The 21,776-nt window shown below is 40.7% G+C and overlaps 2 protein-coding genes and 1 long non-coding RNA gene across 8 annotated transcripts in view; 2 read left to right on the top strand and 1 right to left on the bottom strand.

Moving 5' to 3' along the window:
- The window catches only part of clip2 (CAP-GLY domain containing linker protein 2), a 51,940-nt gene extending 35,565 nt beyond the window's left edge, over positions 1 to 16,375 (top strand). For all 3 annotated transcript variants that reach the window (XM_085289811.1, XM_085289812.1, XM_085289813.1), the window contains 9 exons: positions 2,302 to 2,685; positions 4,493 to 5,068; positions 5,145 to 5,202; positions 6,317 to 6,400; positions 8,119 to 8,275; positions 10,979 to 11,138; positions 13,561 to 13,749; positions 14,108 to 14,167; positions 14,262 to 16,375. In XM_085289811.1, the coding sequence (XP_085145937.1) occupies positions 2,302 to 2,685; positions 4,493 to 5,068; positions 5,145 to 5,202; positions 6,317 to 6,400; positions 8,119 to 8,275; positions 10,979 to 11,138; positions 13,561 to 13,749; positions 14,108 to 14,167; positions 14,262 to 14,273 (1,680 nt within the window). In that variant the 3' untranslated portion in view covers positions 14,274 to 16,375. The remainder of the gene's footprint in view (positions 1 to 2,301; positions 2,686 to 4,492; positions 5,069 to 5,144; positions 5,203 to 6,316; positions 6,401 to 8,118; positions 8,276 to 10,978; positions 11,139 to 13,560; positions 13,750 to 14,107; positions 14,168 to 14,261) is intronic.
- Positions 302 to 20,941, bottom strand: LOC146566222 (uncharacterized). Of its 2 annotated transcripts, none has more exons than XR_014894190.1 (3): positions 20,790 to 20,941; positions 13,536 to 13,710; positions 302 to 2,187 (listed from the first exon to the last, which is right to left on the bottom strand). It is a non-coding gene; the product is annotated as an uncharacterized LOC146566222 (long non-coding RNA). The 2 variants fall into 2 exon arrangements; XR_014894191.1 differs by lacking the exon at positions 20,790 to 20,941 and adding an exon at positions 19,324 to 19,454.
- gtf2ird1 (GTF2I repeat domain containing 1) overlaps positions 18,585 to 21,776 on the top strand; it is a 43,780-nt gene continuing 40,588 nt past the window's right edge. For 2 of the 3 annotated variants that reach the window (XM_085289816.1, XM_085289815.1), the window contains exon 1: positions 18,586 to 18,922. The gene's annotated coding sequence lies outside the window, so the exon portion shown is untranslated. Of the gene's footprint in view, positions 18,923 to 21,776 lie in introns of all 3 variants that reach the window. The other variant, XM_085289817.1, reaches the window with a different exon arrangement.

The raw sequence follows: 21,776 nt of genomic DNA, 5'->3' as shown, positions 1-21,776 counted from the left end.
CTATTATTAGAGAAGTAAGTTCTGATAAGTAGACGGGTGTGTCAGCTACTGATGGCAAACTGTGTTCAGCACTTTTAAAAAGCCCAGTCTTTCCTGACGGAGTTGGTCGGAGACAGAAAAATGATTAAAAACAGAGCGACTATTGGCAGATTCATTAATAAGCAACGCTCGCTAATGCCCCAGCCTAATTTATTAAAGATATTTCACCTATATTAATTACACTAAATAAATATATTAACACAAAGTTCCCAACAGTATTTTCATACATCAAGATTTTATGTCCACATGTTCCACAGTTTCCTGCTTTGATATTCATCATCATTAAAGTTACCAGACATCTTACCGGTAATATTAATGGGAATCTTGAGGAACTTGTGGGTGTTGCATCACTCATATTTATGTTGTAAGAGTGAAAATCTCAAATGCCCTCAGCAGGATAGGGAGTTAACCTCCATTCTGTCTTTGTGTAATGTGTTTTTCCTCTGCTGTATGTTGGCTTCGTGTTATTTCTGACAAAATGCCAGTTTAGCCCCGAGCGACTGTGCTGCTCCAGGCAGCTCTGTGAAGCTATCTGCACCCAAATAAGAACATGAAGCTTCGTCAGAGTTCTTTAAGAAGTTAAATGAAAGGAATAGCCCTCAGTTGGCTTATTTATAAGTCTTGCCGATATTTGCTCTGTTTTGGACTTAATTTTTGTTTTCACCAACTCCTGAAAATGTTTGCCACAAAAAAGTGGTTGAACCAATAGATACTTTTCAGTGAGGCAAGTGGAAGTATATAAAAAAAAAAAAGAACAAACCTAACCCTCTAAAAATCAAGGATATCTTCCTAAATATTAAGTGATACAACTAAAACCTTAAGGTTTTAAAAAGTAAACAAGTAAAAGGTCACTGGTTCCATTCCAGACACCAGACACAAAAATCGCCGTTTGGTCAGGAGGGGCATCCCGCGTAAACTCTGCCAAACTAAACAACAGCTGCTACCTGCTGTGGTGACTCCATGTGACAAGGGAGCAGCTGAAAGTAGTTTTTATTTTAGGATTAGACACTAAATGTTCTCCTGTGTTCACCAGTTAGTTGCATAAGTCTACCAGGTGGTGCCGGGTAGCTTGGTACAGAATTCTTAGTAAAGAGGTGGGGTGATAAACTTCTGGGCCTAAGCTGGAAAAATAAAATAAAAAAAATAACGAAATAAATAAAAATCGAAGGTCATACCAGATTTAAATTTGGCCCATCACCCCTTCAAGGTTTAGGCACAGCTGGAGTTTTTAGTGTCACGTTCTCGTCACCTGGATTTACACATGTACAGTTTAACCATGGACCTCAACCTCTTACACAGATCAGCCTGGTCCAACCAGCAGCAGTTTTCAGCTGAACACTCTGCAGTATCCAAGCCTGAAAGCATCACATCAGGTTGGGAACGTGACCGGGACGTGTTTGTTCTTTTGATTTTGTTGCAGGGTATTACTATAACTTCCCGACGTGTCTGAGGGAGAACGTTCAGCATAAACGACCTGAAGGGAGGCGCACCTCATGCATTGTCTTCTTGCACGCAGCCCACACCAATGCAAAATTCGTGCATCATCCGTCCTAATCTCTAAATCTGCTTCGCCTCTTCCACAAAATAAAATTCAAGTTGATGGGCGGCTGATTTGACACGTTTTCACATACAGCATGTGCACCGGTCTGAGTAGTTAGAGCAGAGCATTTTAAAATTTGCAGCCACACTGGACGTGGTCCAGCGCTATCCAAAGAGTTGAGACTGAAAGCGAAATAGGCCAGATTGAAATCAGATATGGTTTTTCATTTAATGGCAAATTAGTTAGGACATCATCCTCGCTGGCTGCATGTTTTAGCAGCAGTAAATCCCAACAAATTACACCCTGTATGCACACATCCAAACTTTGTTTGCAGTTATGTGTTATAACTTTTTCAAAAAATACCAATGAGAAAAAAATACTCTGAGAGTCATTGTAGCATCTTCACTGGGAGCCAAACTGTTGAACAATCTGTTGCTGTCCACATACTTTATGTCACATGTTTGTACTGTAAATCCTCTGCAATGCACTTGGTCATCTCCAGGACCTGCATAGATTTCTCTGTTTTCCTTTTCTTATGGGCTGATTTCCGCTCTTCGTCACGTCACCTTTGTTTCTTTGGAATGACAGTCTGTTGCAGGGTCTTCCACCTGTTGTAGTAAATACAATTACTTTATAGAAAGAACATGTTTCTCCTTAGGAAAAAAAAAAAAAAAAAAAAACTTTCAAAAGCAGTGCTGGGTTCTTGCTTTCTTTCTCATCAGCAAACTACAGTTGAAGAGAAGAGCCGCATCATGCAGTTGGAGGAGGAGCTCAGCCTCAGGAGAGCCGAGATCACGAATCTCCAGGTCCAGCTCAAAGGGGCTGATGCAAGCTGGCAGAAAGTTGACCGTGTTGATGCGGCCCAGGGGTCCGACGCCCAGCCAGAGACCCTCCTGCTGCGCGAGCAGCTGCTGTCAGCGGGCCGGGAGCACTACAAGGAGAGCAGCGAGCTCAGAGAGAAGTACGAGACTGCCTTAGCAGCAAGCCAGCAGGAGATCGACTCATTGAAGGCTGTCGTGGAGAAACAGAACGTGGAGATCAATGAGATGAAACAGAAAGCTCAACAGGCTACCAAGGAAAACGTGGAAATGATGGACACCTGGAAGGTACGCTGCTCTGTTTTTTATAACTGTCTTCAAGTCAGCCAGAGTAGTGTGGTCATGTCAGTGCAGTTATGTGTTTGTAGGAATCCTTCATTTAGAGCAGGATTCAGTTTTGCTTACAAAATTTCAAAGGATTTACAAAAAGAAAAAAAGGGTAAATCAGGGTGGCTATAACAAGAATAAGAATGTTACATCAAAATGTAATTTGAGAAGTCTCTCTGTGTCCATCCCTTCTTCACTCATCTCATCATCCGTACATTCCACCCAATTCAAACATGGCAGCCTAACCTAAACCTAACTCTAACTTCAACCCTGAAACCAAGTCTTGAAATTCAAACAGGCATTTAAAGCAGTGTGAAAATACACTTGCATTTGTGGTCGTAGGTAAAGTATGACCACAAACTGAAACATGGACTATATTGCCAAAAGTATTCGCTCGTCTGCCTTCAAGAACATATGACATCCCATTCTTAATCCAGCCCACCCTTTACAGTTATAAAAGCTTCTGGGAAGGTTTTCCACAGGGTTTAGTGTGTTTATGGGAAGATCCGACCATTCTTCCAGAAGCAAATTCGTGAGCTCAGACACTGATGTTGAATAAGAAGACCTGGCTCACAGTCTTTGCTCTAGTTCGTCCCAAAGGTTTTCTTTCAGGTTGAGGTCGGGACCCTGTGCAGGCCAGTCAAGTTCTTCCACACTAAACTTGCTCATCCATGTCTTTAAGGACCTTGTTTGCACAAAAGTGCACGGTCACGTTGGAACAGGAAGGGGCCATCCCCAAACTGTTCCCACAAAGTTGGGAGCATGAAATCATCCAATATGTCCTGGTATCCTGAAGCATTGAGAGTTCTTTTTACTGGACCTAAGGGGCCGAGTCCAACTGCTGAAAACCAACCACACACCATAATCCCTCCTCCACCAAACTTTACACTGCAGTCAGACAAGCATTGTTCTCCTGGCAACCACCAAACCTACCTACACTCATCCATCGGATTGCTAGGCAGAAGCGTGATTCATCACTCCAGAGACCGCATCTCTGCTGCTCTAGTCCAGTGGTAGCATGCTTTACACAGCTGCATCAGCCATGGAAACCCATTTGATGATGCTCCCTACACACTGTTGTTGAGCTAATCTGAAGGTTTGGAGGTCTGTAGTGATTGACACTGCAGAAAATTGATGACCTCTGCGTGCTCTTCACCTCAGAATCTATTGACCCACTCTGAGATTTTATTTAGCCTACCACTTTGTGGCTGAGTTTTTGTCGTTCCTAATCACTTCCACTTCATTATAATACCACTAACAGTTGACTGTGGAATATTTAGTAGGGATGAAATTTCACGACTGGGCTTGCACAGGTGCCATCCTGTCACAGTGGCACGCTCACTGAGCTCCTGAGAGCGACCCAGTCTTTCACAAATGTTTGTGAACGCTTATGTGTTTGATTTTATACACCTGTGGCCATGGGAGTGATTAGAACACCTGAATTCAATGACTTGGATGGAGGAGTGAATGCATTTGGCAATTTAGTGACTCATAAATCCACAGGTTTGCCTTCACGTTCAGCTCTCTCTTCACCACAACAGACCAGTGAGCATCTGCAGCACTGCAGATCCTGCACCAAGCAGTCTGCACAACCAGACACAATCACACACAATGAGATTAGAGTTAACTATTCAAATTTTTAAAAGCATGCATGTTAAATCTTTGGGTTGCATTATCCCCTGAATGGTTACTAGATGATTTGAATTGATTCGTTTCACAAATGCAGCAAGTATGACCTAAAAGCGATCTTTCTCCCTTTCTCTTGCAGGCTAAATTTGACACTTTAGTCAGTGACCACCAGCGATCCTTGGAGGAACTAAAGGCAACACTGAGCAGTAGTCATACCGCTACAGAAGGTCAAGAGCAGGACACCCAGGAGCTGAGAGCAACCCTGGAAAGCCTGAAGATGGAGCACCAGCTAGAGGTGGAGAACCTCAAGGCCAAACATAAAATTGAAGCTGCCATCCTGACAAAGGAACGAGAGGACCTCTGCGCTCGTCTGCAGGAGGCCAAAGACCAGCTGGCTCAAGGCAACCAGACATGGAGGGCTGAATTGGAAGCCAAAAGTGGAAAGCACGCGCTGGAGGCAGCTACGGATAAGCTACAGAAGGCGGAGCAGAGGCTGGCAGATATGGAGACGCTTCAGATGGAGCAGAACAAAAGAGCGGAGGAGCTGAGGGAGAGGCTGGAGCTGTCAGAGAAGCAGATGACGGACTACCAGGCTCTGCAGAAAGCTCAGGAGGCGAGCCAAGAAGAGATCCAGAAACTCGAGGAGAAGCTGAGGGTGACGGCCAACCAGCTCCAGGCCATCCAGGCCGAGCGCTTCACATCTAATGATGCTAATGTGAGTGGCTGAGGAGAAAGAGGCACCTGCAGTGTTCAGATACAAACTCAGCACCTGACACTTTCTCCTCTTTCAGGTGATAGAAGATAATGAAATTTCAGATGAGAAGATGAAGCTAAAACAGAACATAGAAGGTATGTTTGTGTTTATCTTAATCCCGACTACAGATTCATGAAAAAAAGCACACCAATCACACACACTTCAGCTGATCTGCTTTCTTAGTTTAATCACGTTTGTGCTTTTTGCTCCTTGTTCTTACGTCCCAGTGATTCCCAAAGTGTTACTTCCCATTGTTCTCGTCATATTACCCATGTATGCACTCGAGAGATAAGAAATTTAAAAGCTTGGCAGGAAAAAAGGGACGTAACAACTTTAAAGAAAGAGCTCAACATTTTAGGAATAATGCCGCCCTCCTTGCTCCTGAGAATGTGTTGTAAAAATAATATTGTATAGAGACCACTTCGGCCTACTTCCATCTGCTTTTCACCACTAATTCCCTTTTAATCTTGTAATTTTTGTCAACATAAAAACACCTTTGTTTTTTGACTAGTCCGACACATTTCTGGGAGTTAAGCATCAACTACTCAGCAGGCGCTGGTAGTTTTTGTCATTCAGATTCACTTTTTCCCCGTTATTTTGGGAACACATGAAGACACAAACACCAGACAGTCATTTCCACATACAAGCAAAGCTGAGATGTGGATTTTGTTGCTCTGCTGAAGCGAGCCAGACTAGTTATTTCCACTGTTTGTGCTAAGCTAAGCTAAAAGGCTAGTGGTTACAAAAGGGCCTTGTATTTATAATAACAAAATAGGAAGCAAATCAGTTCCCTAAACTGGTTAAAAATATGTCAAGTTAAAATATCCTATATATGAGGTTATAATGTATTCCGAGGTACTAAATACTGACCAGTACTCATTATGCGTATGTCTTTGTGAAATAAAATAGATTTCCTGAGTCACAGTCTATAAATACAGACCTCACAAGCCTCTGTCTTGTTACATAAATCTCACTTAAGCGTCTAATGGCTAAAAAGCTCGAGAAAATCGCAGCTCTTCTGGTACACAAGGGCGTCTGTCCAATAACTTCATAGGATTTCACTGTATCCTGCCAAGTGACAGATAAGGAAGTAACACAAAACTGTGGAAAACTTTGTGGCACTCCAGTCACAAATCACTGCACTAATTTGGATCATCGGCGCGTTGTGTGAGCGAGGCGTCTCATGGCTACTATGTTGTTTTTCCGCAGAAACAATGGAGAAGCTGCTGAAAAGGGAAAAAGAAGTCTCTACTCTCACTTCCCAGGTTGAAGCCCTCAAATCACAAATCGGAGGTAAACAAGCGCGCAGCGCCCTTTTCCCGAGCTCGCCGACGTCTTTGTTCTTTCAGCGCTTTCGTGACAAGATATCCTGAAATATTGAGTTTCTGCGGAGGCATTGTGTCTTTCACGTACAGGTGTTTCATTTCAGGATAAAGAGAGGCGAAGCTTGATATTTTCCTGCAGCATTTCCTTCAAGTTTAGGTTTTAAACTGAGAACTTGTCAGCTCTCTCTCTCAATAAATAAAAAAATATGCATGTTTGTGCGGCGACTGGAGGCTTTATTTTCCGACAGTCACGCCGAGTTCATCGCGCGGGGGAACGTGTTCTTCACCGTTACACTCTTTGATCGTCACCCAGAAATCTTTTGATAAGTTTCATCACATCAAAAGCACCCAAACGCACGCTTTATGTACTTCAGATAATCAAATTGACACACTTTGAAGAAGGAATGTAAATAATTTAAAACGAGAAAAGAAAAATGTAAAACTCGAAGGATAGTTGTATTCGTCTCTTTTTATTCTTTTTTTAAAACTCTGGGGTCATCACCGATGACCCTGATCTGTAAGAATTTTCAAACAAAAACTGCACAAAGTTTAGATCAAATATTAAGACGACCTTCTTTACTTGTTTATGAATGAAATAGAAATTGATTTTTGAAGATGGTAAGGGGAAATGACATCAGCAGCGAGAGATCTGAAATATCTAAAACACTATTATTGCGGTGTCTTTACCTTACAATACAAAGCACCTTGAGCCTCTTGATTTGGCTCTTTGTGAATAAAACTGGATTGAATTGAACTAATAATAATGCCTGCGTTGTTATCTTATTCGCTTGGCATCATCGGAGAAAAACGTGGGGTGTTTCAGAGATGAATAGAAATGGCAGACATCTCAAGTGCAGCATTATTTGAAATGAACTGCGTGGGCATATAAACGTTTTAAGAACAACATTCGTCACTTTCTAAACTGAAACATCTTTGTCCATCACCGCTATATTGAGATGATTAACGCATGTTTTTCGACTGTAGCTTTTGCAACTTCAACATTCAGCTATGAAACGCATTTTCATCTTGTTTTTAATCAAACAGCTGTGAGCAAAGCAGGGAGGGCAGCTCATTTGCTGCCAAGGCTACACCCAAGAAGTTGTGAGCCACCCCCACACAGAAACGCAAGAGTTCAGCATTTCAGTAGAATTTCACAAAAAAGACTGGGAAACTACTTACCTGATGGAGAAAGCTGGTTTATGGTGATTCACAGAGTTTTTTATGACACGAGCCTGGATATCAGGATTTCTGACTCCCTCCCAGTGTCATTAAACGTCTCACAGAAATAAGCTGTTTGTCCCTCATTCACCTGATCACCATAATGGCAACTACTGAAAACCTACTATATATTGAAATAAAAAAAAAATACTGTTGAGCTGAACGAGTTGCACTGAACAAAAGTGGGAAAAAAGCTTCAGAGTTATAAAAGAGCAGTGTTAAAAGAAGAGCTGATGAAATAGAGAGGTAAACGTGCCTCTTTTTTGAAGCTCGTTGCAGGCATAGAATTAAAAGTGAGCATATAGAAATTTGTCAGAATCCTTCCCAAATGTGATCGCCTGATCTGATTTAAAATGCATTTATAGCATTAATTGAAAATAGTAAGTTCTTTATGATCACAGTTCTGATTAGCACAGCTGTGTTAAAGTTATTAATAACTAGTGTTGCAAACTATCGATTTGTTTTTAGCGCTGGAGGGCAAAGTTCGCAGCGGGGAGAAGAGAGCCGAAGCCCTGGCCAAGGAGAAGACGCGCATGGAGGCAGAGCTAGAGTCCATGACCAAGAAATCCCATGATGCCTCTGGGCAGCTAGTGAGCATCAGCCAGGAGCTGCTGAAGAAGGAGAGGTAATTTGACACGGAGACTGTATTGATTTGACATTCTGCCTCAGCACTTTCTCAATAACAGCAGCGAAGGATGACACCAGTGTGTGCGCGCACACACACACACACACACACACACACACACACACACACACACACACCCCCCAAAGATTTTTATTTTTCACCTGAGTAACAAAAAATGTCTGTAATGAATCGCAGACCTTTTTTACATTTCACACCATCATTCGACCGAGTGATAAAGCAGAAACACCGACGCAGCTCTAAAGTGATGGATGACTGCTCGTGCTTCTGTCAGAAGCTTTATGAAAATATCTGACTTTGTGCCAGCACATACGGCCCCTCCGCACCTCCTTTAAAGCGGTGCCTGAAGTCACTGAGAGCAGCTGGCTGAGGTTTCATCTCCAACAAAGACCTGCCAGATGGCCACCTCTCTATACTGAAGAGTCTGGTAGAGTTGCAAAACATCCAAGTCCTTTAGTGCACACTGTCCAAAAAAAAAAAAAAAAAAAAACCCCCACTCTGCTTAATATGGTCATAATTTAACCACCCAAGTGTAAAAGGCAGCCAGTGCATCGTTGCAGAGGCGCAGGGTCGCTCCTTTGTTCATTAAGCCATTCAGAAAATGTGTTTTTCTGCAGCGCTGTTGAAAAAGTTGTTTTCCATTATTCTGACATTATGCAGTCCCTACATTATTCATGATTATGATGTTAGTGAACCACCGCACTAATTAATTAGAGTTGGGTATACATTAGGGTCCTCAGTGATAAAGCTGGTATTTCAGCATGTGACATACACTCGCCTGCCACTTCTTTAGGAACACCTTTCTAGCACCAGGTTGGATCTTTTGCCTTCAGACGTCCTTTAATTATTCATGGCACAGATTCAACAAGGTGCTGGAAACATTGCTCAGAGACTTTCGGTTCATGATAGCATCACAAAGCTGCTGCAGATTTGTTGGCTGCACATTCATGATACAATCCCACCACATCCCAGTGAAATCAGTGTCAAGTTTAAGAAAGCAGTTTGAGATGATTTGAGGTTTGGGGCATGGTGCCCGCTGCACGACAGGGGTAATCGGTACAGTCATGAAGGGAATGACATGATCAGCAACAGTAGGGACCCAAAGAGTCCACTCTGTCATACCAACATCAGCAACCTGATGGTAGCATGCAGGATGGATATGTATCTGAATGTCACAGCAGAAATCGAAACTCAGAACAGACCAAGCAGCGTTTTTCTAATTTTAGTGAGCCTGTGCAAAAGTAGGCTGAGTGGGACCCAGTGTGGTCCTCTGCTGCTGTAGCTCATCTGCTTCAAGGTTTAAAGCACGATGTGTTCAGAGATGCTCTTCTGTTTGACTTGATTGTGACAAGTGGTTATTTGAGTTACCGTTGCCCACCTAACACCTTCAGGTGGTCAGGCCATTTAACTTTGAGCTCTGATATCAACAAAGCATTTTCACCCAGAGAACTGCTGCTCACTTCACGGATTCTTTGTAAACCCTACAGTTGGTAGTCGAGGAAAAGTAGAGTAGTAGATCAGCAGCTTCTGAAGTACTCAGAGCAGCCCACCTGGGTCAAAGACACACACACACACACACACACACACACACACACACACACACACAGTTGTGGTGACTGAGGTGTTTTGTCAGTAATCATGGAGGACTTTCCTTTAATCATGAAAAATTCAAGCAACTTTTCATGAAATTGACTTTTTAATTAATGGGAAAAATTCTAATTATTTTGGTCAATATTCAGATCATTGATAGACTTAATTAAATCAAAATTTTAATAAACCCTTTAAAAAGTTTTCCTTTATAAGTAGATGTCTTTGTATGTTGATTAGAATTTAACTTATTTAAAAAATAAACTGAACTAAGTCTGTCACAGCTTGGTAGAATTTGGGGAAAAAGGGGGTTGCAGTGAAAGATAAAACGGGAGCGCCTTGGTGAAGCGAAATGTGGCGCAGTAATAGTTTTGTAATTGTTTTAATGATCACTGGAGGCCAAAATTGTAATTGAAAATAAAATTAGATTAATTCCACAGCCCTGCTTCCACTCATTTTAAAACAGGCTTTGAACAGACTTTTGATATAATGATGCATCTCTCACCTCATAAAACCTGCCACACCTCTTAGCAACAGACTCACGTTACACCACAGCACATAATCTGTTAATGTATCGATTAGACCAGACAGAAAAGATGTTCTTACAGAGAAAACACCCGGAGCGCTTCTTAGAAAGATGAAAATAACACTGTTTTGTTGAGATGAAATATTTCCACGAGTGCAGGAAACATGTTAAAGTTGCTAAAACCTTTGGCTAGCATGCAGTGCAAAGGTACAGAAAACTGTTCCCCGGTGTAAATGTGGTTTACTGATGCAAGTATGTCGGCAAACAGCCAGTGTACTTAAGATGATGTATACTTGGAGTAAGTAGCAGGAGCAGTGCCGCCTACGCTATTCCCACCGGCCTGTCTGCCTGACATATTCACATATTGTGATTGCTTTTGGATAATAATGATCTTTGAGCAGGGTCTGAGCAAAGCGAGTGATTCATATAATCCTTGACAGGGAAACTGTGGTGCTTTTACCACCTCTGAAGAGTCCAGTTCTTACTGCATTTCTGCAGGTCAGGAAACCAGAAACACAGACACAAAGCAACTTTTCCCCTCTGTGTGTGTGTGGTTTTTTTTTAAATCACAGGAGTCTGAATGAGCTGAGGGTGTTACTCCTGGAATCACATCGTCATTCCCGGGATATGGACAAAGACCTGAGCCGAGAGGTCCACAAGGCTGAGTGGAAGGTCAAGGAGCAGAAACTTCAGGATGACATCAAGACGCTGCGAGAAAAACTGCTTTTACTGGTGAGAACAAAGCACCGTGGAATGATTGGACAACACTAAACCATATGTCGGTCCCACATTTTGAGGCTTTTCTTTTTTGTTATTTAAATTAATGTTAAAAACTAAGTTTAGAAATACAGGAGAATCAGCACCTTGATAAGCCTGGCCTGTGATTTGTGTGATTATACATTTGTTTTCACAGGTTCAGTGGTCCCAACTATGAAGCACACATTTCTTTTAGCATATGAAATATAAACATTGGTTGAAAAGCCTTACTTAAGATAACCTGGATGATAATTTACTGACAATAAACTCGCTGGTTTCTAGTTTTCTGATAAAGAATTTTATCAGTGTATACAGTGTGAGCTAGGGCTGTTCGATATGACAGTAACAATGATGGTAAAACTTGATTATTTTCCACATAAACCTTTCACAATAAAGCTGAAGATCCTGTTGAGGTTTTTCAAAATAAACTGAAATGACGACAAACTACATTATTCTCAAACCTCAAATTTCAGAATATGCAGCAAACAAATTACCTCAAATGAATACAAGTAGTAACTATAAATGGCGTTTACAGTCACCACGTGGATGCAGGCACAGAGAATACCAGCATGGCCAGTAAAGATCAGGCAGAACCAGGTAGTTCCAAACAGAAAGACCAGTCAAAACAAATCCTTAGTCCTAAACGAGGGGCTACCTCTGTAGCATGGACATGGTTTCGTTATGAAAATTCTGACATGGACGAGAAAAATCGGGATGTCGGTGAAGGTTCTCAGTCATCCAGGTCATTGTAGTCTAAGGAGCTTAGAAAGAAAAGCGTCTGGACTTCTTTAAGTTGCTTGAAGACGTTTCACCTCTCATCCGAGAAGCTTCTTCAGTTCTAGTGTCAAATGGTGGACAGTCCCAGATTTAAGCCCTGTGGGAGTTTCCCCCCCACGAGGGACAATAGACCTCCTAATGATCCTCTACCTAATCACATGAGCCAAGGTGTGAAAACGGGTGTAGGTCACAATCAGCCAGGGTTTCAGGTGAGCTCATTGGGAAACCTGGCTCCACCCTATCATGTGATTTCCTGAGGTCAGATGGCCCAGGGTGTAGGTGGGCATTAAGGCATCTGGGAAGGGATATGAGATTTTGGTCACAGCCCTAGTGTGAACATACCCTAGATTCTCAGGTGCTTTTCAGTCCATGTTGGTCTGCTGTAAAGACGGTTTTGGGTTCACGATGATGATGATGAGGAGAAGTTTGCTTTGTTAGTATGTTTACTTTATTCCCATTTCATTATCTCGCATGAATGACTTTACAGCATTATTTCTGGAAGTAACCAGCTTTCATACTGAAATTGCCTCAATTTCAGTCTGTTTTATAAATTTGGATTTTGAGCATGCTCAACTTTCCCTGGAAAGATCATTTAACACTGAAGGTTTAATCTTTCATTTAAAATAAAGACACCAGACTTTCTGTCAGGTAAAGAAATAGTTTGGTAATTTGCACTGAAATACAGTCACTTGCCTGCTTGAGATTTCATGTTCAAAACTGAACTTATAACAATGGACTGTTTTCACAAATTGATCAGCCTACTCAAGGGCAACAGAAAGTATTAGAGCTGTTTTTTCAGGTGAGCGATTCTAACTAGCAAACATGCTGTTATTTTATTTTGTAAAAGCAAAACAGTTTTTAAACTTTGTGCACTTTGGGTTTTTTCCTGCAGTTAAATTCAGTTACAAATATGTATTAAGCATTTATGGCACCTGCTACAGAGGCTTTTCCTTCTAAAGGAAAGTTATAATTATAAATACATAACATAACTTTTTAATTTTTAACATTTTTTATAAGATGGGCATAATGTACACTTTTGTTTATCAAATACATTAAAGCATTTGGGAATCTTAAATAAGGTAACACTCATGCTTACATGTGTACCTTCTCCACAAAAAGTCAATTTTAACCTCATTTCTTTTATAATAATTTCCTGGAAAATAATTTGCTCACCCACTAATGGATTGATTTAGGACCTAATCCATACTTCAGCTTGATCTGGATCTGACTTATGTCGTGTCCACAGAGTACTGTCTAAAATATGTCACATTTGACCTCTGACCTCTCCTTCAAAGTCAATAGATTGCTCTGAATGTTAAAGTGATAATAATAGAGCTATTTAAAGAATAGATTGGTTTGAGTATTATCGATTCATTTTATTATGACTTTATCTACATTAGAGTAACAGATTATAACGATTTAAACACATGTATAAAGTTTCATGTAAACTACATGATGTAAATCCTGTAAAATGGGTAATAGAAGCCTGCTCTTTGCACTTGTTTCACTACAAAGTACTTGAAGTGCGTTAAAAACAAAAGAAATATATACAAAACCCATAAACCTAATACAGTTTGGATGATTTAACTTACTTACCAGTTAGCTTGTGCGGTTCTTTCAGGGTCGGGAACGATCCTCCCCTGACCACCGGCGGTACTCGATGCTAGACCCCTCGGCTCTGGACTCGGAGGTGACCCGTCTGCGCCAACGGCTGCTCAGCACTGAGGAAGCCCTGAGGAACGCCTTAGAGCACAACCAACAAGTCGACCAGCTGGTCCAGGCCATGCGGAAGAATCCAGAAAAAAGCCCGGTAAATTTTTAAAAAAAAAAACAAGATGGAGAAACATGCAACCACACAATCACATATCCATACTACAGCTAGTTTGTGTTTGGGGAATAAACCCAGGCAGACATAGGGAGTACGTGCAAACACTCCACAGAAAGGCCTCTGCAGGCAGCAAATGCAATCACGCTTTCAATCCCCACCTAGACTGCATGCATGCAGCCAGAACCAGAACGTTTCTGGTACCAAATCCCATCAGTCTCCTACAAATGGTAGCTATTAAGACTGTTTTAAGATGTTAAAACCCAGGTCACCTGAACAGGTCTTCTAATGTCCAATCAGGCCAAGAACAGGACTAAAATGATCATTTCTGACTGTTTTCCAGGTCCACGGTGCAAATTCGGCTAATGGAATTCACCACCAGGAGTCACACAGCGCTCAAGATGTTGGTATTCTTTCCTTTTGCTTTTTTCAGTCATTGATTTAATAATAAAAATAATACATTTTAAGGAAGACATGCTTTACGTTTCCTTCCCTAGGAACAACACTGATATGAGCAGAAGCGATGAGAGTGGGACGCTGACGTGACCCCGAGTGAACTGGGACGTGCTGAAGTACACCTGAAACGTCAAAGTTTGGTCCGACGTGTCTCCCGATGCTGCGGTGGACGCCTGAAACATTTCAGTTTACAGTTAATACCAAAACAGCGAATCTCTGTCTCAAGTGAATATATGTGTTGTTACAGAAAGCACCTATTAGCCAATCATGAAGACCACTTAAAAGTACTTTAAACAGGAAAAAATAAAAAAAGAGATATGGACGTGAAGAGATTATCAGCTCAACAACTGCTGAGAACTGGCAGTGTGGCAACTTTTGATGCTTTACATTAGTTAGAAAATTTGAAGTTTTGTCATTCGCTGAAGTCTGAATGACTGCGCTGAATTTTGACGAAGAAAGCAAAAAGACTGATGGACGACGAGAAGAAAAACTGGGTCTCAGTCGCTTTGTTTTATTTATTACTTTTATTTTGCTCCTTGGCTTTGTAATAATCCTGTCTGCTGTACGTGAGCTGATGGCCTGATTTTGTTTTTATTTTAAAGGAAGTTTGACTCGTGTCTCACCTTGCTTGATATCTGATGAGGATTGGTAGCAAACATTACCCTTAATCCAGAATTATTTGAACTCAATTTTAGTTACACTGCACCAGATCAAAACAAGTCATCTCAGGGCACTCGCCATAGTAACTACAACATTACACTATAGTAATAGCATCTCTGCTACCAACTTTGTGAAAATAACCAGTTTTTACAGTCACTTTTCAACTTTGTGTTTTTAAAAGGAACATGAGCACTGAACAAATACAAAAGCAACAGTTTGTTGCAATATAGGAGAAGATGACAGAGAAGGTGGAAGAATAGTACAAAGCAATGCTGTCCTGTCTGCAGACCGAGTATGTACTGATCCAGCACAGTGCTGGATGTTGACCTGAGCGTTTGAAAGCTTGGCCATGTTTAATATGAGCAGTCACCATGATAACAGTATATACATAAGGAAAAGTGTAATAAGCCCAATGTAAACAGAATATAAGGACAGTGAAGGACGTGCTTTACCGAACAGTGGGATCATTTCTATTCCTCTACAGCCACCGCCTGGTCAACATTTGTTTGCAGCAAACAGGAAAAACACCCTTGAAGTTATGAAGTTCTCAGGCAGCTCCTCAGAACCATTTGGTCCCAAAGCGCCTTAATGTACGTCTACTGGTAGAAGCACGATGAGCACAAAGTTAGGTTCAGTGTGGTCGTTTAAATGTTGACTGGAGCTCTTTTAACGGTCATTTCTGATCCAAGGATAAAATACAAAATCAACCTCTTCCCGTCTTGGAAGACCCCGCCCTCCCTCGCCAACACACATGAAGAGCGTCATCTGTTACAGGACTGATGGTGATGATGTTACTACCAATCCTCCCTTAAGGTGTTTGTTAAGCTTTTCAGCCATTTACACATCAGTGGACTCATTGTGCAGACTGAACCTGGGAGACGTTGCAGGACATTTGTAGTACAAATACAGTGAACCATTTCAGACTTTTTCATTGTCTAAAACTGTCTGACCGCGCATCAATACATCTTTCTCTGATCGGTGGCTTTGTGTTAATTTACTATATATGGTACAAAATACAGTGTGAGCCTATTGTAATGGCCCTGGATTTCTTTACTGACCCTTTCTGAAGTCTTCTGAAGGGCTTTCCCAGGAGCTAAAACCCAAACAGCAGTGTGGGAATGTGGGAAGTTACGTTCGTCCTTCCCTGGATCGAAATCATCCGGATTTCATTTGCCTCTAACATTTATACTCTTAAGTCTTCCAAATATTGTTTTTATCCATTTGTCAAACTGAACTAAGGGGGGATCCTGTTTGTAGTTGGTCACAGGTTGCTATTGCTTCACAGGAGACACTACACAGAGGTGGGGTGGGGGTGTGCAGAAAGGCTTGAGTAGTGTCCCCTGAGAACACATGCAGGGCAGGTACTGGTCAGCTCAAATAAAACCTGAATTTTCCACTGGATATTGTACATGGCCTTTACAGCTGGAGGGTTCATACCCTTTGGAGTATTGCTGCGATGGTTTTGGAGATTGAGTCATTAAATATTAACAATGCAGGCAAGGGCTGCTGGTGTTTTATTTCACACCCTTTCATGCTTATACGACTTTCAGCATGTTTGTTTTTGAGACCAAGCGCAGCAGATCGGAATATTTCTGCAGAGCTGGTTTAAAGCGGTGGTGTCGGATTTAGGGGCTCGGCGGTTTAGGAGATTCAGCCAACAACCATAATGTGCATGGCTAAATATTTGTCATTAAATAAAACGCAGTGATATCAGCGAGAAAAGATGGCAATAAATCCTTCATGAGGGAAAAGTTGCCACACGGTGGAGATGAGACATCCAGACGCTGCACACTAATTTACAATCTCTAGATTTCTAGCCTCCAGATATATCAGTTTTATTTGTTGGCCTTGGCAAATGTCAGGGCTTATCCACATGTCCCAGTTTCTGCTAGAGGGCTGATTGGTTATGCAGGTGACATTTTGAATAAGTAAGAAGTGACTTATTTGTAAAAGCACAGCATAGATGAGGCACAGATGTCATTTTTGCTCTTGGTGAAACAGAGTTGAACACAGCAGTTAAGAGGGGAAAGTAACTGAAACTAGTGAGATTGCAATGGATTTAATGTAAATAACTTATGATTAAAATTTAATGATCCAAGTACTTTTAAAAGAAACGTTCCCTTTTCCTCACAGATGGGATATCAAGCTAATGTTAGTTTACGGGGCACGTATAACTAAACTTGGTATTAAGACGGTTGGACAAGTTAAATGATTGCATGCTGATGTCTATTTAATGTAATAAAGTAACCAGTGCATCAAAAAAAAAAAAAACCAAGTAAACCTAAGTTTCACCATTTATTACGTTAAATATTAATAAAGCCATATGAACAGTTTTATTTATATTTAATATAATAAAGTAACCAATCAATTTATTGTGTGTTTTAAAAAAATAAATAAATAAGGAACCAAGTAAAAAGTTACACTTGGATTTACTTGGTTCCTTTTTTCTTTACATTAAATATAGTGCAGCTATTTATATAGCATGTTTCAAAGCATAAGCTATAACAGACATTCTAGCACAATCCTTTTTTTTTTTACTAAAATCAGATAAAGCTGGATGTAAATAATATTACCCATAAAACAAATAAGTGTAAAAAATATATATAACTTAACATTAATAAACACCGTAGAAATAAAATGAAGTAAGATCATCAGTAGTCCAATGAAACTAAAACAAAAATGAAAACAAGCAGAAATTGGGAACAATTACGTTTAAAACCAGCAACTATAGACTAACAGCTAATGGCTAAACAGGCATGTTTCTACTTTTAAACTTCTAATGGTCCAGTGCACCTAACAAGACTTTGCAAGGCATAAAACCTAAAACGGGTTTCATTACCATTTGTTGTGACTCATGAAATAACCTGATCCTGCTGACCCGAGGGGTCAAGCTGGGTCGTAGCTTACTGGCAATCAGAGCGATATTGATGTCTCGGACCGTGGAGCAAAACAAAAATACGAGCTCAAATTTTAAAAATCAATTCTAAAGCTAAAGTGAAGCCAACGACCTTACGACAGCTGTTAAAAGGTCATAGTAAAACTGACTTTTTTAAGACTAATTAAACATTCACAACTATTTACATAACAGATGGCCAAGACTGGGATTATAGTTTATAAATTCAGTTCAACTTCTACAATATATTACATATGCAGATCACAGTGGAGCTAGAGAAGCAGAAAAACTTTACATATTGAGGTTTAAGCACTACATTTTAATTCTGGTTAAAACATTTTGTCAGAATCTAGAAACTTTTTCTTATTTTTAAATATTCATATATTTCCACACCTGCATGGAAATGTAAAAAAGAAAAGCACCTCTTCTCTAGGATCTGAACTTTACCCTATATCAAACAGACATGAGCTATTTTGGGCAATCACTGCAGCTATGGCATAACTTCCATGGCCACAAGATCCATGTAGCTGCCGTAGATCCACTTTGGACAGATCCTAATCCTAAAAATACTTTGGATACTGCGCAGCTATCGCATCAAAGCACCTACGCAGTCTATGAAGGATTTCTTAAAACACAAAGTAATGTGTGAAGTTGCTGTCAAGTGGCAGACGGTGATTTAAATAGCCACAGTCTAAATAAAATATATGCGCGTTTCACTATTATTATTTTTTAAGGACATTCTCCTTTCCGTGTACATTTTGCTCTCTGAGGGTTTTTCCAGAGGTTGCTCCGTTAATCCTGTATGTAAATTGCAGCCAATAGATGCTGTTGTTGAGTTGGGCTGGGATTAGCAGGAGGCGAATGAGTTTCAATTTTACTGGATTACAGAACAAAGAAAGGGGAAAGGGACACCCTGCTCTGTTAAGGGGAAAAAACAGACATAAAACTAAGAAAAAAAAATACACAAATAGCAGACAACGGGACGTGAGCTCGAAGTCGTCGTTGTGATGATCCGGATTACGATGTTTTAGCAGATGGCACAGCTACATTGTGGATGGGAATTGTGAGCGTTTCTGATGGATTAAAACGGGGGAATAAACCTATTCCGGGATTGACAGCAGCAACAAGGCTATTTAATCGCTAATTAAGGTGAGATTTCGATGTCCGTTTTGACATTATTGAGGAGTTACGTTCTGCGCCCTCGCAAAGCTTGCGGCTTTTGTGATTGTGCATTTAGAAATTACAGATTATAACCTAATTTCGGGACTGGGGGAGGAGATGAAAGGAAAGTGCTAGCGCTAGCTAGCATAAAGGGAGCTAGCGCCGCACTGCTAGCTCAACGCTCTAATGCTACCGTTAGCTAATTAGCCAGCGATTATTAGTTAGACATATGGTAAGTAGCGGAGAAAGGTTACCGATAGTTAGCAGGTTTCAGGGACTCCTCCCTTTAACCTTGCGAGCGGAAAGCTAGCCTCTGTTTATGACTGGGATGCAGCGTCTGTCTGCTTGGCAAATTATCCCCCATATTTCTTTTTAACGCTATCACTTACCAGAAGGTTACCCAGCTAATACAACAAAGCCAGCTAGCCGCATTAGCAAGTGTAAGAAAGGAAGCTACACATTTCAACTTTCAGCCAAAGGATTTGAATAACTAACAGCGTTGTCGACTTTCATACCAGCCTCGACACACAGGCACTGCGCCGCAGTTAACTTTAACAGAAATCACTAGCAGTCCTATAATTACACCCAGTTTTAAAACAGCGCTCGGTACTCTAAATCAGTGGTTGCATGTATCCAAACAGCGAGCGTTTAATTTGGACATTAGTGTGTTATTTTCTTGTCGTTTTAACCTCAGCTGCTTTCTTGTAGACACACGTTAAAGTTTGTTTTTGAAAACAGCTGACTGGAGTGAAACTATCAGCTGTTGGTGTTTGGAGAAATTAGCTGAGGGGGAAAAAGTAGACATCCCATCCATGTCTGATATGCGATTTCACTGCTTACCTTTCCCATTTACCTCAGCTGTGACGTGAACTTTTTAAAGAGCATTTAAACAGATGTGCAGTATGAAGACAGCATCGTGCCAACTCAGTTGAAATTACTGTAGTCGAAATCTACTTTAATTTTTCTTTAGTAAAATACAGTTTTAACATAGTTGAAGTTCTGTTAAACTGACCAGAAAGTGAAGCTTCTGGTCAAAGTTTCCCTGGTTCTTTATCAGTTTCCTTATGTCACATATACCCTTTCTTACTCCAATAAAAAGGTTTTATCCGAGTAAAAATCAAACCTCTTTAGATGTTTAAGTTTAAGGTGTTACAGCCGACTCGATTTTCAACTTTTAACTTTGGAGAACTTAGGAAAAAAAGAAAAAAGGATTGTCTGCTGCTGGAAGGAAATGTTAGATAACATCTATCAAACCACACCCAGACTTACAGCAAGGTGCCGTGCCTTTCCATGAAAAGGGACAAAAAAACCAAAACACTCTACCCTCAATGACTTGCATATAATTCTTCTAGCAGGATGAACTTTAGATTAAGCGTCGTTTTCGCTTCCCTTTCCCAATCAGACACCTTCTGAGGACTGCGCTTGATTGACATCTTTGTTACACTCCCGAGTTGGCTCGCACTTCTTTGGGCCGGTGAAACTAAAACATTTACAGACTCTTAAGTTGCACACCACCAGTTGGAACGATTTCAGTCTGTTTTCGGCTCAGTTTCCTCACACAAATATGCTACTTATGCCAGCCTGAAACACTGGCTTTTTGAGCACAGCGGCATCATAAACGGCACAATAAAAACTCAGCTCACATTGCTTTTTCTGGTTAGATCCAAGGCAAAATTGACCCCCATTTGAAAACATTTCAAAGCTATGAAAGGATGAAATACAGAAATTAAACTTCGTTTACAATCAGTTTCAACCTTGAGTAGTGCATCACAAACTAGCTTTCGATGCTTTTCCCACATCTATACTTCACAAATCTGTGAACAGGAAAGGATTGTTTTAAAAGCACCTCCATTACCTGATGTTGGCTATAACACAGTGGAAATTTAACATCGCAGGACACACCCAGTTATTTTGGTTCACGAAGCTTTGCCATTAGCTTAAACCTTCAACCTGAGCACAGGCCTAATCAGCCACAATAATTGGAGACACCTGTGCGGCTAAGCAGGTGTGCTGGAAACCCTTCTCTCTGTGATGGTGACCTTGAGTGGTATTATTATGGTACACCATTTAGGATTAATAGTTAGTTATATATATATATTTAAATATAATTGGTGTTTACCTGCAGGCCTTTTTATTTATAGTTTCTTTATGTAATTTGATCTTTTTTGAAACACACCTTTGAGCCACAAATACATGAAAAGATGTCTACATTTGTAAGAATTGCAGTAGACCAGGTGCTGTCCCTACACCACATAAGTTCTATAGGAGCACCTCGTACTAAAATAGGTCTATCTTTAATTCACCTTAGTCAGCAAGAAACATTGAACCTTATGAATCACACTAACATTAACCTTGCCTACCTCTGATGCAAGATAGAGGTTTAGTATTTATTTAGGGAATTAAAATCTAAAGTTTTAGTGCCTTCAAAAACAGTGGCTAAATATCTTAAAGGGGACCTATTCTGCTCATTTCCAGCACCATGTATTTATTCTTTTTACACTCAGTAGGTCATCTTCTGAGAGAAAGGTTGACAGTATAATCCTGGATACTGACCCTAATTAATCCATCGGGGTGTGTGGAAACGTAAAAGCGCTGTATAAATGTATGTATAAAAGTCCTTTAGTGGTTGGTTTGAGACGACAAGCTTTACAGAAGTATCACCCCGAAAGCCAACCCTCCCGATTGGCTGCTTCCCACAAAAAGAAGGTTTGAACAGCAGTAGGAGGGGCTTCTGTGCTCACGTCAAGAGCTGTGTGCCGGTGATGACTGTAAAACATACAGCTTAACTCTTAATGACATCATACAGAGCCAACAGTAGGAAGAAACGTCAGTTTTAAAGCAG

Source organism: Mchenga conophoros, linkage group LG10 (assembly GCF_057382185.1).
Source record: "Mchenga conophoros isolate Kocher_MC1m ecotype Shallow Benthic linkage group LG10, M_conophoros_male_GT1.1, whole genome shotgun sequence".
Taxonomy (NCBI): domain Eukaryota; kingdom Metazoa; phylum Chordata; class Actinopteri; order Cichliformes; family Cichlidae; genus Mchenga; species Mchenga conophoros.
The sequence above is the reverse complement of the archived record's forward strand: the minus strand, read 5'-3'. Positions and strand labels throughout refer to the sequence as shown.